Source organism: Mastomys coucha, unplaced genomic scaffold (assembly GCF_008632895.1).
Source record: "Mastomys coucha isolate ucsf_1 unplaced genomic scaffold, UCSF_Mcou_1 pScaffold13, whole genome shotgun sequence".
Lineage (NCBI taxonomy): Eukaryota > Metazoa > Chordata > Mammalia > Rodentia > Muridae > Mastomys > Mastomys coucha.
In genome coordinates this window covers 49,178,845-49,195,345 of record NW_022196895.1, presented here as the reverse complement: position 1 = coordinate 49,195,345, position 16,501 = coordinate 49,178,845, and the positions used below count along the sequence as shown (strand labels likewise).

The 16,501-nt window shown below is 45.2% G+C and overlaps 1 protein-coding gene and 1 non-coding gene across 3 annotated transcripts in view; both read right to left on the bottom strand.

Annotated features, from left to right (window-relative positions):
* Positions 1-2,010: 2,010 nt before the first annotated feature.
* LOC116087930 lies at positions 2,011-2,170 on the bottom strand. Its single transcript, XR_004117705.1, has one exon. It is a non-coding gene; the product is annotated as a U1 spliceosomal RNA (small nuclear RNA).
* A 9,423-nt stretch (positions 2,171-11,593) lies between these two features.
* The window catches only part of Snx24 (sorting nexin 24), a 160,717-nt gene continuing 155,809 nt past the window's right edge, over positions 11,594-16,501 (bottom strand). The window contains exon 7 of one of the 2 annotated variants that reach the window (XM_031365689.1): positions 11,594-12,942. In XM_031365689.1, coding sequence (XP_031221549.1) covers positions 12,875-12,942 — 68 coding nt within the window. In that variant the 3' untranslated portion in view covers positions 11,594-12,874. The remainder of the gene's footprint in view (positions 12,943-16,501) is intronic. The other variant, XM_031365690.1, reaches the window with a different exon arrangement.

Here is a 16,501-nt window from a genome sequence, read left to right as displayed (position 1 = left end):
GCTAAGAGCAAGCTTTAGCTGTGATACAACATAGCCCCAAACTTGCTAGTGATACGCCAGCCAGCGTGGCGGAAAAACAGCTGTGACTAATCTGGAATCGGGTGGCTAGGCGGAGGAGTAGCGGCAGGAAAACGTCTATGTGACAAATATTAGAAGACAAAGCAAAATGCATCTCAAAACCCATCAGCATTTTTAATCCCAGCACTTGGGAGGCAGAGGCAGGCAGATTTCTGAGTTAGAGGCCAGCCTGGTCTACAGAGTGAGTTTCAGGACAGCCAAGGCTATACAGAGAAACCCTGTCTCGAAACCTACTCCCTTTCCCCCCATCCCCCTCCCCCAAAAAAAAACCAGCAGCAGCTTTCTTCTGGCACTGTTTCAATCAGGATGCTTGGGAGACATGAAGGACCCAATTCGTCCAACATTCAAACATCCCTTTTAGCACCTACTTGGGGGAGGGGGAGAATTTTGTTTGACACTCTGGTAGCTAGTTCTCATCTCACAGTGTGTAGATTTTGACTGTGGCGACAGGGACACAAGTTATCAACGCTCAGAGCTTATTGTCTGCAGCTCTATCCTCATGGTTTCTAGACAAGCACGTGGCTAGAGATGGGCATTCTTTGTTTGCTTGGTGCAGAAGGCTTTGCTGAGGCTGGTCCCAGTGAGTACATTTGCAGTCGGCTGCTCCTTCCTGCCAAATGCCTGCTCTGAGAGTCAGAAGGCATGCTTCTTGAAGCCCACTCCTGGGATGTACTTGTGAATGCTAATGGGTTACTTCCTTGATAGGAAAATGACCCTTCCTGTTTACACCACCCTGTTTTTAAGGGGAGTCATTCTGGCCAGCCCGAGTTAGAAAGGAAGAGCACAAGAGATTGTCTAGCACTTATTCCTGCAGATTCTGAGGAATCATTAAGTGTCCACATTCACTAGCTTCTCGGGAAGGAGGGACTCTGTTCTTGGTGTACCTTGGACCTTTAAAATTACTGTCTCCTAAGTAACTTCTCCTATGCCCCATTCTTTAGGCAGCCTTTGTCATTTGAAATCTCAAGCTCTTTTCTTCCACCTGGTCTCGAAGCATGGATCTGTTTCTTATGACGTCAGGAACTGCACTGTGACCAACACCCTTGAGAAGAGAAATGAAGCTTGGTCAGCCACATCAGGGAAACCCAAGGCTTGATTTAACCCTTAACTCCTCCACCACTCCTGACCTCCCTCAGGACACACTGTGGCTTCCATGGAAGCTTTGCTTAACCACTCACTTTTTCGGAGGTGCCTATCCCTTCCCTGGACTGGAAGCTTCTCTAGGGCAAGCAGATCTCATTCCAATCTGTGGTCCCAGGGAGTGTTTTATACCTATCTTCTACTCAATAGATATAGTAAAACCATGAACCAAAGAATATGCCTGAATGTTTACCACGGGGTGTAAGACTTGCCACGCATCAACCATCAGCTTTTAACTGTTAGTTAAAATAAGAAATGTAGCTTGGCAAGCGTTAAGCGAATGGTCAATGGGGACAGGGACACCTTGGTGGTGGGGCTGTAAGTGTCTGTAGCAAGCGGCCCATTATGTGGCATGTTGTTTCCAGCCAACAGCAGGGTGGCATCCTTCACAACCTCTCAACATCATAGCCCACAGCAGTCTCTCTTATTAAAAAGCAGCCAAAGCAATATTTTAAGAATATTTTCAGCCGGGTGGTGGTGGTGCACGCCTTTAATCCCAGCACTTGGGAGGCAGAGGCAGGCAGATTTCTGAGTTCGAGGCCAGCCTGGTCTACAAAGTTGAGTTCCAGGACAGCCAGGGCTATACAGAGAAACCCTGTCTCGAAAAAACAAACAAACAAAAACAAAAACAAAACAAAACAAGACAAAACAAAAAGAGCCAAAAAAAAAAAAAAAAGAGAGAATATTTTCAGATAAAGATTATGGATGTCATTCTGAATCGTGAATTGCTTGCTCATGCTTGTGAATTGTTCACAATTTTTTTTTATTTTTTTATTTTTATTTTTATTTTTTCAGGGGAGAGCGCGAACGCCGTCCCCCACTACCACAAATTATGCAGTCAAATTTCCTGCATTTGGGGAAATAGCAGGGGTCAGCACATCCGGAGTGCAATGGATAAGCCTCGCCCTGGGAAAACCTCTGTGATCATGCTATCTCCCTGCCAGGGAAGTATCACAATTTTATTTTAAATTCAGATTTTTGGGGGCTGAAGAGATGACTCAGTGTGTAAGACACTTTGCTATGTGAGCATGAGGCATTTAGTTTAGATTCCCCAGCACCTGTGATCAAGATGGGGATGACTGCATGGACCTAGACCTTAGCCCGGAGCTGGGGTGAGACAGGAAGATTGCTGGTCAGCTTAGCTGAAAAGTGGCAAGCTGTAGGTTTTGTGAGTGTAGTGGATTGTTCTGATGCTGCTTGTATGTTAGTGCTACTACTGAGCCCTCAAGAGCTGGTTGCCTCTGACAAGCATACTCAAGGGATGTCATGTGAACCTTCTCCCCAATCTAACTGGTCAACAAAAGGCTAGATCCTGTGATTGGATGATGGAAGGGAAAGGTGGGACTGCAGGCTTGAGAGGGGGTGGGGGAGGAGGAGGAAGATGGAGGAAGAGGAAGCCACCATGGACCAGAACCATGTGGCCAGGAGAAACAGCAAGTAACAAGGGGCCTTCGAGCTGGAGCCTAAGTTAGTATAGCCCTAGATATGTCCAATCTAGGTATATGATTTACAATTAAAATATCTGGATTGCGTGCCTTTTATACGGGTTTATTAGGATTGAAAAATCTAGCAACAAGTAAGTGATCCTGTCTGACGTGGATTAGGTGGAAAAAGAACAGGGTATCTAAACACCTTCTCCTGTTCTCCTCATGCATGCATGAATGTACATATTCATGCACACATATGCAGACATTTCACACTCATGAGTGCATACACACACACACACATACTTCATGTTTTAAAAAACTTTCATATCTAACAAACACATGTTCTTAGAAACTTGGTCATACCTCCTGTGAAGAGCCCATTGTTGGCTTTCGGGTATAAAGTTATAGCCAGATTCCTAACCGCACGTCCTGATGGCTTAGTCTGTGGGGGTTGATCCTTGTCCTCACCGGCCTCCACACTAACCAGCTGACTCCCAGAGAAGCCATGAAGCGCTCTCCTAACTGGGCTCGGCTCTCTGCAGCATCTGTTCCCTTCCCATGCTGTGCTGGGCCAGGTTCAACAAGAATGAGTGGGTATCTTTTCCTGTCTGTACCTGACAGGAGATTTCTGATTGCCCAAGTCTGGATTGTGTTCACATCAATTTCTCTGGGCACTACTTTGCCACTACAGAGTGGTTTTTCACCAGACAAAAATCACACTATTCTGTAAGGCCCACGGGGCAAAGATTCTACTTTGTTCAAATCCACATTCGGAAGAATAGCAAGCATTCAGAAAGACATCTTGTCCTCTTTGGAGGGTGAGGCGAAATGGCTGTGATAAGCAGGAACACAAGTTCATGCAAAAGGTAATCATCGATAAGCAGATGCTCTCCCATCTTCTATCGTACTTAAAGTACTCATCTTCTGGGTGTGGTGGTGCCCAGTCAAAACCATAGCTCTGAGGAAGGTGTTCAGGAGGATGGGAAGTTTAAGGCCCGCCTGGGCTACATGGTGAGTCTAAGCTAGATAAAGAGAGCTAGAAGGACCCTGTCTCAGAAACGCCTCAGCTGACTCTGGTGGCAAATGCTTTTCGTCCCAGCACTTAGGAGGCAGAGGATACAAATCTTTGTGAATTTGAGGCCAGCCCGGTTGACATATCAAGTTCCAGGCCAGCAGGACAACACAATGAGCCTGTCTCAAAAGCAAACAAAACTCACTACACAAACATTTCAATAAATCAAGTATTTTAACAGTTTGGTCCAATCCCAGTGATGTTCTTAGGGGTTGGGCCTTCTGCTGGAGGCCTTTAGCCATCCCAGTACTCGATTCTATGTCCATTCATGTTCCCTACAAGTGTGAATATTTCTCACTCTCAAGTTAAAATGAATTTAAATTTAAAACCTACTAGATATCATTTCATTTTAAATAGAAATAGTTAGAAATGCCAGAACTGGGCTTCCTCAGCTTCACAGTGTATCAGGATTCAGGGTCACTTCGGGTCTTGTCAGGTCTGAGCTGGTTTCCGGAGGGTGAGTTCCACAGGAATGTCCATGTGAGTCGGGGTTCTGGGTTTCCTAAAACGTAAGTGGGTGCTGCTTGTAAAAACTGCACTTCAGAAGGCACTGAGAGCACCATGATGTGGTGTGGAGGCACCACAGTGGGCTCTGCGATCAGGGGCGGGGATTTGCTGACGTAGCTTAGTCTTCCCCATGTCCAAAAGAAACCCCAGAAAGAGTAGGGTTGGCACATGCAGGGAATGGGAAGGCCATGGCTCCCAGAAGCAGGTATCAGCACAAAATGTGTGAAAAAAAAAAAGAGTTGGATGGAGGAGGGCTATGCATCTCCAGTGAGATGTGGTAGCACATTCTGGAGATAGTCATTGTAGCCCTCCAGAGGCAGAGGTGGGAGGGCCACAGTTTCAAGGCCAGACTGGATTTAACTGCAAGAGCCAGTCTACTGTGTACAGAAGACACACACAGTCCAGAGTTCTAACACTGCAAACACAAGGCTGATTGGAAAGTGGACTAGCCTGAGCCCTGCAGAATAAGACTTCAGATCCTGGCTCCCTCTATAAACTTTTAGCCCGAGTCACCCTGTTTCTTCCTCTAGCTTGACCTTCATCAGGGTTGCATGGGACAGTAACACATGACTGGGCAGAGATGTGGTAAGGCTTCAAAGGCACCATCTTTAACCAGGACTTACTCAGAGGCTACCAGTCCAAAACACATGCTTGCTTGTTACTTCTTTGAGACTCTGATTTTCAACTATAGCTATGTGTAGCAAGACGCCACCATCTAACACAGAACGCAATGGAGTAAGTATACAACGGGCCTGGGAGAAGCTCTGGAGTGTACAAGTGAAATGGACATCTTAGCTAGGAACAAGCCAGGCTGCTGGCAGACACAAAAGCAACAGTGGTTCCCATTGGCAGGTCAGATTTACAAGCACGCTTTCACATTCTTCTTAGTAAGTTAAGTCTATCCCAATAGCTTTAGAGTTGCCGTATTCTCCTCCGTTTCCCACAAAAATACATTTTGCTTTTTACTGTCAAAATGCTGGCTGTCATGATGTATCAGCATAGACAGAAAATAAATGTTGTGGACACCTCAGGTTGGAATTCGTGGCTGCTACTTTCCCGAGTTTCCCTGATTCACTCAGAATCGACAATTATTAGCAAAGATGAGGTTGACTCGCAGAGACTGAACTTTGTTCCCCAACGCAACACAGTGGAAGACACTCTTTAGTAAATGGTTGACAACTCATGAAGCAGGAATTATATCTTCATTCTTTAGAGGACTATTACAGTGTCTTAATGTACTGGAGGAACTCAAGTGTACTTCACTGCACGAACGGATAACAAAGTAAACCCAGGACTTCCCCCAGAGTGTATAACCACATTGAGTGAGAACATTCCTCAAACCTGTCAATCGCCCTTGAGATTTCTTTCAGAGTCTCTTCCCATGACCACATACAACATCCTGACTTGAAGAGGTGTTTTTTGATAATGGATTCTAATGTGGTTGTGAAAGTAAATTTAACATATTGCTCAGCCAGGTGCAATGGCAGGTGCCTGCAGTTTTAGCTAATCAAAAGGCTGAGGCGGGAGGAGGAGCATCTGGGCCCCAGAATTCAAGGCCAGCAGAGACAACACAGCAGATTATTGCAAAGACTCACAAAGAGGGTGGAGGAGGAGTCTGAAGCGTCAGGGGGAGAGAACAGAAGAGACAAGAGAAGAGAAATGAGGAGAGGAATTCCTTAAGATGCTAAACTTACAGGTCAGAGGTCTCAGAGTGCACTCAAACAACACAGATTGATGCTGTTGCTCTAGGTTGACCAGTATAGCTAGATGGAATGGCTCTATTATTGACGACACAACACACACTGATTACGGGACACTGAGATATCAAGCTGAAACTGATCTGGAAACTTCCTCTCTGCTGGTGTGCTTTTTATAATACCCGAGGTACTATGTAGGTAGCCTTCTGGGTAAGCAGTAATCAATGGTCCAGTATGTTACAATGCTGACCTGCTATACAAGCAGTACCCACTCGTTCCATGGTGCCATGGCTATAATGGGGGGGAGGGGTGACTGATCATTTTGGAATTGGATTTGAAGCCAGGCCCATGGGGAGAACTTATCATCTTTCTAAATGGACACATTGTCAACGTGCCTTCTAAATATTTACAGTTATATCCATAGACTAATGCTGCTCCCAACCTTTGTGAGAGAAGTTTCAGCTTGCAGCTGACAGTGGTTAGCAGACTCACAACTGGCCAAAGTGCTCCGAATAAATGACTATCAAGTGCTCAGCTATAAATGTGACATATCAACTTATTCTCCCCCAAATCTCAGAAAGTATCATAAAAGAGAGGGCAGAAGGAATGTAAGACTCTCTGAGTTCTGGACATGACGTGGCTGTTACAGCAGCTGAAAGGGGAGGAGTCAATTTTTCTTTGGGTGTGTGGCTGCTGATGATACAGAGGATGGCCCATGTCCGGTTTTTCTTTCTATTGTTGTGAAAAAGTCCATGACCCAGAGCAACTTGGGGAGGAGAGGGTTTATGTAGGTTACACATCCCAATCTATCATTGAGAGATGTCAAGGCAGGAGCAGAGACTCAAGCAGAGCAGAAGGTGAAGCAGAGACCATGGAGCAGTGCTTTCTGGGTTGTTCATCATGGCTGACTCAAGTGGCTTTCCTACTCAACCCAGGACCACATGCCCAGGGGTGGCACTGCCCAGAGTGGGTTAGACTCTCTCATAGCAACCATGAATCAAGAGCAAACCTCACAGTCATGTCCACAGTATAATCTGATGGAGGCGATTCCTCAACCGGAGCTCCCTCTTCCCAAGAGACTCTAATTTTGTCAAGTGGGCAGACACCAACGAGCAGATCTTGACACACAGGTTCGCGCAGGCAGCGTCGGTTAGAATCAGTGGGTTAATGAAGAGAGCACAAATGTAGGCACTGAGGTCTGAGGAGTAGGAAGAGGGATTGGGTTTTATACACTAATGATACACTGCATACGTGAATGGAATGGTCAGAAGTATTTTAAAGAGAGGGTAAAGGCAATTCAGTCTCTAAGAGTGCCTCCAACCAGAGTGTGTCAGTCATGTGGCTCTAACCCCTCAGGTGGGATGGCCCCGGGCTGACTCAGAATCCTAAATGGTTCTGATACATGGCTCTAGCAGACAATCTTAGAATTTTGGACCTAGTTTGAATTTTAGAGGTTTCCAGGACTGAGGGGGCAGCAGGGATGTGTCAGCACTCCTGCACTCACGGCAGAGAGCACCAATGGCTACTCTGTCCATACTCGCAGAGTGCCACTTGCCCCAGACCTCTCTCATATTGTTCCCCATGGAGGCAAAGGACACACAATGAAATCAATCATTCTAATCACTGTCAGTACTGTGTGTTGAGCACATCTATGTTGTACAGCCATCCATCTCCAGAACTGTCATCTTCTCCAAAGGAACCCATGCTACACTAATTCCCCATGCCCTCTTCCTCCTGCCCTGGGCACACCCACCAATAGATTTTGCCAGTGGGAATCTGACTGTTCTTAATGCTGGGTGTAAATGGAATCATCCTGTATTTGTCCTTTCGTGACTAGCTCATTCAGCTTATGTCTTCAAGCTTCATCCATGCAGCACACATAAGGACTCATTTGTTTTTCTCCCATTCCTCTACTGATGGGTACTTAGGTCATCTCTCCTTTGGGCTACTGTACACAATTCTCTGAACACAGACACACAAATGCCATCTTCAGGCGCTACTGCCCTCATTTCCAGAGTCACCGGCCCAGATGGAAATTCTATATAAATTTTAGAGAGTCGTTATCCTATTTCCTTTAGAGATGCAATGCCCAGTCATAGCAGCTTCTCTGCATCCTTTGTGAACCCCTTCACAGTAGCCATCCTCCGGAGTATGCCAGTACCAACAAAGTACTGAAGCAGCCACTTACGGAGAGAGACGAAAGCCCTTTGTCATTTCTGAAGCATGATTATTTCTCCAAACTCTAATTGTGGGATTCCCACACGTTCCAAAGAGAGCTTACAAATGCAGGGTTTGCCAGGCAGCAGTGATCATGAGTGGATGGCCTCTGAAGGGCAGTGGGGAGGAATACCAGAAGGATGGACACCAGGGCCAGGACAGTCTGTATGCAAATGAGCAGAACAACCATGAGGTGCAGCTCTGCATAGAGCAAGCACCAGGGGACAGGTAGGCAGAACATCAGTCAGCAGCCATGTGGGGGAAGCAGGAGGGGCTGCCCTACATCCTGGCTCCTGTGGCAATGGGATTTTTCTTCCCCTTCTGTCCTCTGCCCTTTCCTTCTCTATTGCTCAGGAATCTATTGTTGTGCCTTGAATGGATCAGTTTTTTTATTACTTCCCCACCTGCAGACCTTCAGGTATGGCTCAGTGTGCTACTCACATTGGGCAGCTTGCGTATGGCATGCTGTGGTCTTGTACAGTGCACACAACCTGCGCAGTGACACAGCCATGCGCGATGGAACCCAAAAGTAATATATTGTATTTACACATGACCAACAGAATCCAATAGTGAAATACTGTAAGTGTGCATCTACACATGGGTTTTTATGAGAAAGTTTTGTTGTGATTGTAAGTTTTTGAAAATTATTACTGAAATTCATGTGTGTAGAACATGTATACAAAGTCTATGGTATTTTTATAGTAGAAAATGCTAACATACTTACAAATATAGTACTGGTTGTGCAGGTCACAGCAGAGGTTTAAAACTATAAAGAGAAATACTAACAGACTGTCAAGATGTGTCATTAAATGAAGATATGTATAAAAGATGAGTATTGCAAGTGTGCAAGATGAGTGTGCAAAATGGGGGAACAAGATGTCTCAACATTAGATGCTGGGGCTGAGAGATAGCTTAGGAACTAAAAGCACTGTTGCTCTTCCAGAGGATCCGGGTTCTGTCCCTGGCACACACACTGTGGCTCACAACCTCCTGAAACTCCACTTCCAGGGAATCTGACACTGTTCTGAGGATACCTAGAAAGTCTGTGTGTGTTTCACACACATACATATATGCAAAATGTTCATACAACATAGAAAAAGAATCTAAAAATACAAAACATTAGATGGGCAATAATATATTCTTGCTTACAGAGGAGTTAACTCTCAAAGCATTGCATAGAAAAACTAAGTGCCATGGTTGCTCATAGGAGGGAGTGAGAATACTCAAGAGTCGGTTTGGGAGGAGAATTTCTTTCTTTCTTTCTTTTTTTTTTTTAAAGATTCATTCATTTATTTTATGTATATGGGTACACTGTAGCTGTCTTCAGACACATCAGAAGGCGGCTTCGGATCCCATGACAGATGGCTGTGAGCCTCCATGTGGTTGCTGGGACTTGAACTCAGGACTTCTGGAAGAATAGTCAGTGCTCTTAACCACTGAGCCATCTCTCCAGCCTAGGGAGGATGGTTTCTTTATATATCTGTACTGGCTGGTTTTGTATGTGACACAGGCTGGAGTTATCACAGAGAAGGGAGCTTCAGTTGGGGAAGTGCCTCCATGAGATCCAGCTGAGGGGCATTTTCTCAATTAGTGATCAAGAGGGGTAGGGCCCCTTGTGGGTGGTGCCATCCCTGGGCTGGAAGTCTTGGGTTCTGTAAGAGAGCAGGCTGAGCAAGCCAGGAGAAGCAAGCCAGTAAGGAACATCCTTCTATGGCCTCTGCGTCAGCTCCTGCTTCCTGACCTGCTTGAGTTCCAGTTCTGACTTCCTCTGGTGATCAAGAACAATGTGGAAGTGTAAGCTGAATAAACCCTTTCCTCCCCAACTTGCTTCTTGGTCATGATGTTTGTGCAGGAATAGAAACCCTGACTAAGACAATATCTTTTTATATTTCTAACCATAGAAATATATGTTACCATCTACCCAGCGTGTCCTGATCTGTGTTGACCAGAGGCTACCAGCTTCTTCCTAGAATCCACTGCAGTGGGGGATGGCATTATAGTACTCTACGTTGGCTATGTTAGTGGGCAATGGAGTGGAAAACATGGGAGGCTATGAGATGAAGGCCAACTTCCTATTGCTCTGGGCTGGGTAAACTGTTGTCTTTTTGTTTTGAATTTTGGTATGTATGTGGAGGCCAGATGTTGAGTCTAGATGTCTTACTCAATGGCTCTCAATTTATTTTTTGAACCAGGGTCTTTCAATGATGGTGGAAGTTGCTGATTTAGTTAGGTTTATTGGCCAGAGAACCCCATGGATCCTCCTGGCTCCACCTTTCCAGTGTCTGCATTACAGGAACATGTTGTCAGGCCTTGGAGGTGGGTGCTGGGGAAGTGACTTAGGTCTTCTCAGCTTTAGGAATACAATTTTCTTTGTTTAAAAGGCCTTCAGTGGCCGGGCAGTGGTGGTGCACGCCTTTAATCCCAGCACTTGGGAGGCAGAGGCAGGCGGATTTCTGAGTTCGAGCTCGAGCCCAGCCTGGTCTACAGAGTGAGTTCCAGGACAGCCAGAGCTACACAGAGAAGCCTTGTCTTGAAAAAGAAAAAAGAAAAAAAGAAAAAAAAAAAGACCTGTAGTGGTTTAAAGTTCCTGCAAAGTGATTGAGGTTATATTCCAAAATTATTTCACTTTATTAAAGATTTATATGTTTTATGTATATGAGTGTTTTGTCTTCGTGTATACATACCAGAAGAGGGCATCGGATCTTATGGGACTACAGAATTGATGGTTCAGGTGGTTGTGAGCCACAATGTGGGTGCTGGAAATTGAACTCAGGATCTCTGTTAGAGCAGCTAATGCTCTTAAGCTGCTTTTAAACCTCTGAGCCATCTCTCCAGCCAATATACTACATTTTAAAATGAGTATTTTTTTTTTAAAAAAGGTCATTGCTAATATGTCATTTAATTTCCAAAAAAGAGTGATTTACCTTTGTCTTGGGTTTGAGACAGCTCTTTTATGTCGCCCTGGCTGACCTGCAACTAGTTATCTAAACCAGGATGGCTTCAAACATAGCAATCCTCCTGCCTCTGCATTACAAGTGTTGGGATCACGGGCACGAACCGCCATTATCAGCTAAAAGATGTTTCGAGTAGCATACCACTATATGTTTGGTCTTTATTTATTTTTACATTTTTAATTTGGTAAATCACGAGGTATTTAAGGAGGATCCATTAGCGTAATAATGGATGAGGTAATTTACCGCCCACCAGATCAGAAATCCTCGTACATGTGAAATGTGGCAGCGCTTGTACTTGTGTTCTGTGCATCTGTGGAAAGAGACATAATAATCTGTGCTTCCAGTACGACTCTGGGAAAAGAAAAACTCAAATACTTACTTTTGCTTGTTTTTATTTAACTCAAAATAGCTAGTAACATAAAAACATTTTAAAAAGTATCTCTAGTACTTCACTATTTAGGTTGGTTTTTTTGTTTTTTTGTTTGTTTGGTTGGTTGGTTGTTTTTTGATAACACTTGGTTACTGTATTTCCAACATGTGATTACACAATCCATCATAAAAATGTTATTTTTCTTTTAAAAAAAAGTTTGCAGCAGGCTTTCAATCTGTAGGTTTAGGCTCTAATAAAAATTCATGACATGGTATTTTAATTGTAAATATTTTCTCCCACATTTAAATTTATGAAAATTCATAACTGCAAGTAGGCTGTTCATCAGCATATCACACAGGTAGGACATACGCGCTCTGCTCCATCACTGAGTGAAAGATGACCGTCTGTGCGACATCCAGTGAAGAGATAGCATCGAGCGAGCATCTAACTCTCTTTAATCCATACATGATGTCAGTGGAGAGGAATCTGAACAAGCAACCAGAACCTGTGACAGGGGCCTGGGTATTCACCATTGAGGAAACCCTGCACAAACGTCTGTCTGCTCCTATTGTGGCCAAGGTCATCCCACATCCCAATCCTGTGGGACAAGAATTTTGCAGTCTGATTTTAGTGTTTAGCGTATGTACTTTTCTATATGGAACGGCCCCTGGAACTTTGCCAGGGGTGTTAGCTGGTCTTCCGAGGAGCACTCATACTTTCCAATAGTAGAGGGAGAAAATGAGGGTGGACAGACTTCTGGTACAGTGCCTTTCTAGATGCTTTCACGGGTGGTCCCAACACCCATTTCATCTCAAACGCTGATGCTGGCAGCCAATCTGTCGGTGGGAGGCATTCCCACCGTAATGGAAAGGAAGATGCGTTCTACTGTCAGTATAACTGAATCTTCAGTGGGTCACAGTGGGTTCCAGGACTCTTCAGGTGCCCGCACTCCAGAATACATTATCCCCCGCTGAGAGAACTCTCAAAGCCCAAAGATGAGCGTGTCCAGGTCTGAACAAAAGGCCACCAGGGAAGTTGCTTGGTGTCAGCATGACTCAGGATATGATTTCCAATTAGCAGAGAGTGAGAATGAAGCAGAGGCTGGCTCTGGTTTTTGTGACACTCAGCGCCCCCAGCAATCCACTGTGGCCTCCTTTTCCTGACTTCCCTTGTAATCTCCCTTTCACTTCTCAAATAATTGGTCTTAAACTGACCCCGCCCTGGTTCAGTTTCTAATTTTAAAAGCACCATTCTAATAGAAATGTCCCTGTTCCAAAGGAAGCTAGGACTGTGAATTTTCCCACTAGCTAGAGCTATTGTGTCTCGTAGTTTCGGTTAACCTGGTAGAGATATCGATTTTCTTGCCATTCGCATTGACACTGGCTTCAGCTTCTTCCAGCCGGGTAGGGTTTCTACCTGGGCTGCAGGTGAGAGAAAAATATCCCATGAAGAACTCCTTCGATGACCACATTTGGAAAATCTGAAAAACAAGAGGAAAGGTGCTTTTCTTTATGCGCATCAACGACACATAATCGTGTTTTATGGACAAAGGGTCAGAGCCACCACATCTCTCTGGAGTCCACATGGGTGAGCCCTTTGCCCTTGGTCAGGAAGGAAGGTCAGAGATCAGGGCCACAGTGCCAAAGGTCAGGGCTTACTACCTGGGCATATTCACCCCTGGGCAAGGGATGCTACCATTTGTGCTTGTCAGCCAGAGGCCACTTTGGCTACCACCAGGCACAGCAGGACTGCAGATTTGTAGCGTATTGACTCAGGGGCTTCTCTTCTAATGGTTAATGCTGCTAGGCCCAGGCTCTTTATCTGAATGTTTCCTCACAAGGAAGATGGATTACGCTGGCAATTCAATTTCTAACAAAATCTCAATACACTTGAAGGAATTCCAAGATTTCTACTGGGAATACTTGGCTGCGGTTTTTCCACTGAGGCCTAGGGAGAGGCACTTAGTCCAAGTTGTGTGTGCACTTGTGGGCATGCTTCTCAAGAACAGAAAGACAGGGCCTGTCTTTTTAACTTGAAGGGGCAAAGTTCTAACAAAAGTCATTCTGTCAAGCTTGAAAAACCAGCCTCCTTTCTGTAGAAGGCATAGAAGAGATGCAGTGCTATTCACAGTATGTTGAGCCAGTTTCTAGCGTCAGAGCAGGTAGAGTATTGAGGACTGTTGCAGGGGGCTCAATCTGCCCATGGCTCAGCTATTACGTCTAAGTATCGATCTGCATCCAATTACATCGGGAGTTAGTTGAGAGCTGAGCACCCTGAATGGAGTTAGTATGCAAAAGGCCCAAATACATTAGAGTTATTATGCAAATGGCCCAATACCTTAATACTTTTATTCATACATCCATTCCCTATAGAGTGGCTATCTCCAGGTAAAATCATGCCCAAGGGGACTGAACTTCGTTGGGAGAAGCAGGGAATGCTCCAGGGCAATATAAGATGACAGCACGGGGTGCTCAAGAGTTGAGAGTCCTCAGTGGAAGTGAGGGAGGAAGGTGCCAGCTCAGCCCTGAGAAGGTCTCCTGGGAGTCCACGGTCTATTAGAAATATACTGAGGGTGCTGAGAGGATTCTAAGAGAAGGGAGACAAGATGAAATTTTGAAGAGACGACTGACTGCCACTCAGAGAACGGACTGGAGCAAGTATGAGGTGGACATAGATCTACATGGTCACTGCCCCAGTAGAGAGGGAAATCCCGATGCAGGACACAGAGAAGTGGATGGATTGAGGAATGAAGGGTGTGGCCTGATGACACACACAAGTGACTATAGATATGAGGGAGAAAGAAGTCAAGGATTAAGCTTGATGGGGTGGTTAGTGTTTGTGATCGCAGGAACTGAAGGCTGAGGCAGGACCCACAGGATAAAGGCCAACCTAGATCATATAGTGACTGTAAATTATATAGTCTATAGTGAGATTTTTGTCTCACAAGACGGGCTGGAAGGATGGAGAGGGAAGAAGGGGGGAGTTAGGAGGAGAAGAAATTAGGAATGGCTGAAGTCATCTCAGCCAGAGAGTTGTGGGGGAAGCTGAGGAATGAGGGTGAACTAGAAGCCAGTCAGTTCAGTTTGGGACCTTCTGAGTTGGAGGTACTTCTGAGTCTAGTCAAGGGCAAGGGCAAGTAAGTAGCTGGAGAACTGCCAAGTTTACCTTGGCAGACATCTCCTGAAATGGTTCTGAATCCTGGGTAGTCACACCCCAGTTCTATGACTACAGCTGAGCTGTGTGAAGAGTGAAGACGATCTCACACCTTCCTTACAGGTTAGAGTTGTTGAGTGACTGAGTTCACAAACTGGGCCTGACACACAGTGAATACTTGGCCTTTACCACAGGCTGTGTACCCATGTGGTTACTGGAAATACAAGTAAGATATGGTCTCTGTCCAGGCCATTGGACAGGTGCTAGCAAGTAAATGATACAAGTAAAATATTTCAACAAATCGCTCCACTACATGAGTAGTGAGTTGTCTCTGGCTGATGACACCAGCTTTCTTAGTATGTGCTTTTCTGCTTTACACACACACACACACACACACACACACACACACACACACTTTTTTCACAGGTCAGATCTTGAAAAGCCTGCAATACACTTTACATTTGTGTATTTGAAGCAATGGTCTGGCTAATTCTGATTTTAAATTAATTTATCATATAGATATTAATAAATCAAACCACTGGTTAATTTTCAGTAAAATATCCAAACAAATCATATTTCATACGAGTACTAAATTGTCATCCTTTGCCATCTGAAATATAAAAGTCTACTTAAATACAGTTAATTTATATCATGAACATATTTACTTAAATGGAATCAACAATGTCCCACAAAACAACAATGAAAGCTCCATTATGTCTGATGAATAACTCTACATCAGGACAGTGGCTTTGACACACGGACAAAAGACAGCGTATAGGTTATAGGACATGGGAAAAGGAAAGAAAGGCCACAGTGAAGGGGATCCTCGAGCAGATTTGAAGGAGGTGAGGTAGGAACCAGCAAGAAGGTATCCAGGAGAATATGTTCCCTCACAGGGAGAAGCCAGTGTAGATGTCTTCCAGGATGGTCTGTAGCCATTTCTCCTGAAGAGAGCCAATAAGGTTCTCTGAGAAGAAGTGAGGAGACTGGAGGGTCTGTCAACCTAATGGTTAGTGGTGAGGTGGCTGAGCTTTGTGTCCGCCCCCCACTCGTTTGTTTCACGGTACCTTAGAGTTTAGAGTCAGGCTGCATCATGGGTATGATTCAATACAATGTCCTCTACTGCTTGATTTACTCAGAAAACCATTCTTTCCTTCAGAAAAACCTTCACCTCATTGGAAGGTGAGGGGAAGGAACATGACCTGGGATATATTTCTTGTTATTTTTACTGGCATTCGTTTATCTAATGGACATCCGTGGCGAGCAACACCAGAACAAAGCTGTATGAGGGTTGCTTTAAAGAGAGACGCAGTAGAAGCTTCAAAGCTGTGATAGTCAACATGAGGCCTGGAAGATGACAGACCCACCAAGATGCAGACCAGAAGATTCAAGGAGGAAAAAGGTGTCATGGGAGTAAGGTCAGCAAGGCAAATGCCCAGGGGTGCAGTCAGCAGGGCTAGCAGGGGCAGCAGAGCTAGCAAGGGGCAGCAGGGCTAGCAGGGGCAGCAGGATGGGCAGGGCACGCACGTGCCCAGGGGGTAGGGTTTGCAGGGTTGGTGCACTTGAGGTCCAGACTGGATTGCAGAGTAGCTGGAGCCAAGGAACATGTGAGGAGAGATGGTCTGGAGCAGACCAGAGTTCTTGCAAAGCAGAACAAGGGTCGATGTTGAAAATACAACGTTGCCTCTCAGTTGTACAGCAGTTCAAGGCCACAAGCAGAAGATTATTTAAGGAAAAGCTCAGCCAGCGGCATCCAGTCTTTGATGGGAAAGCCAGGGGTGAGGAGTGTTGGAAGGGAGAGGATGTGGCTGATACATCTAAAGCTGATGGAAGGGCTAGTAAGACAAAGAAGAGAACTGTCTAGAATGTCCAGCCACTTTGAGGAC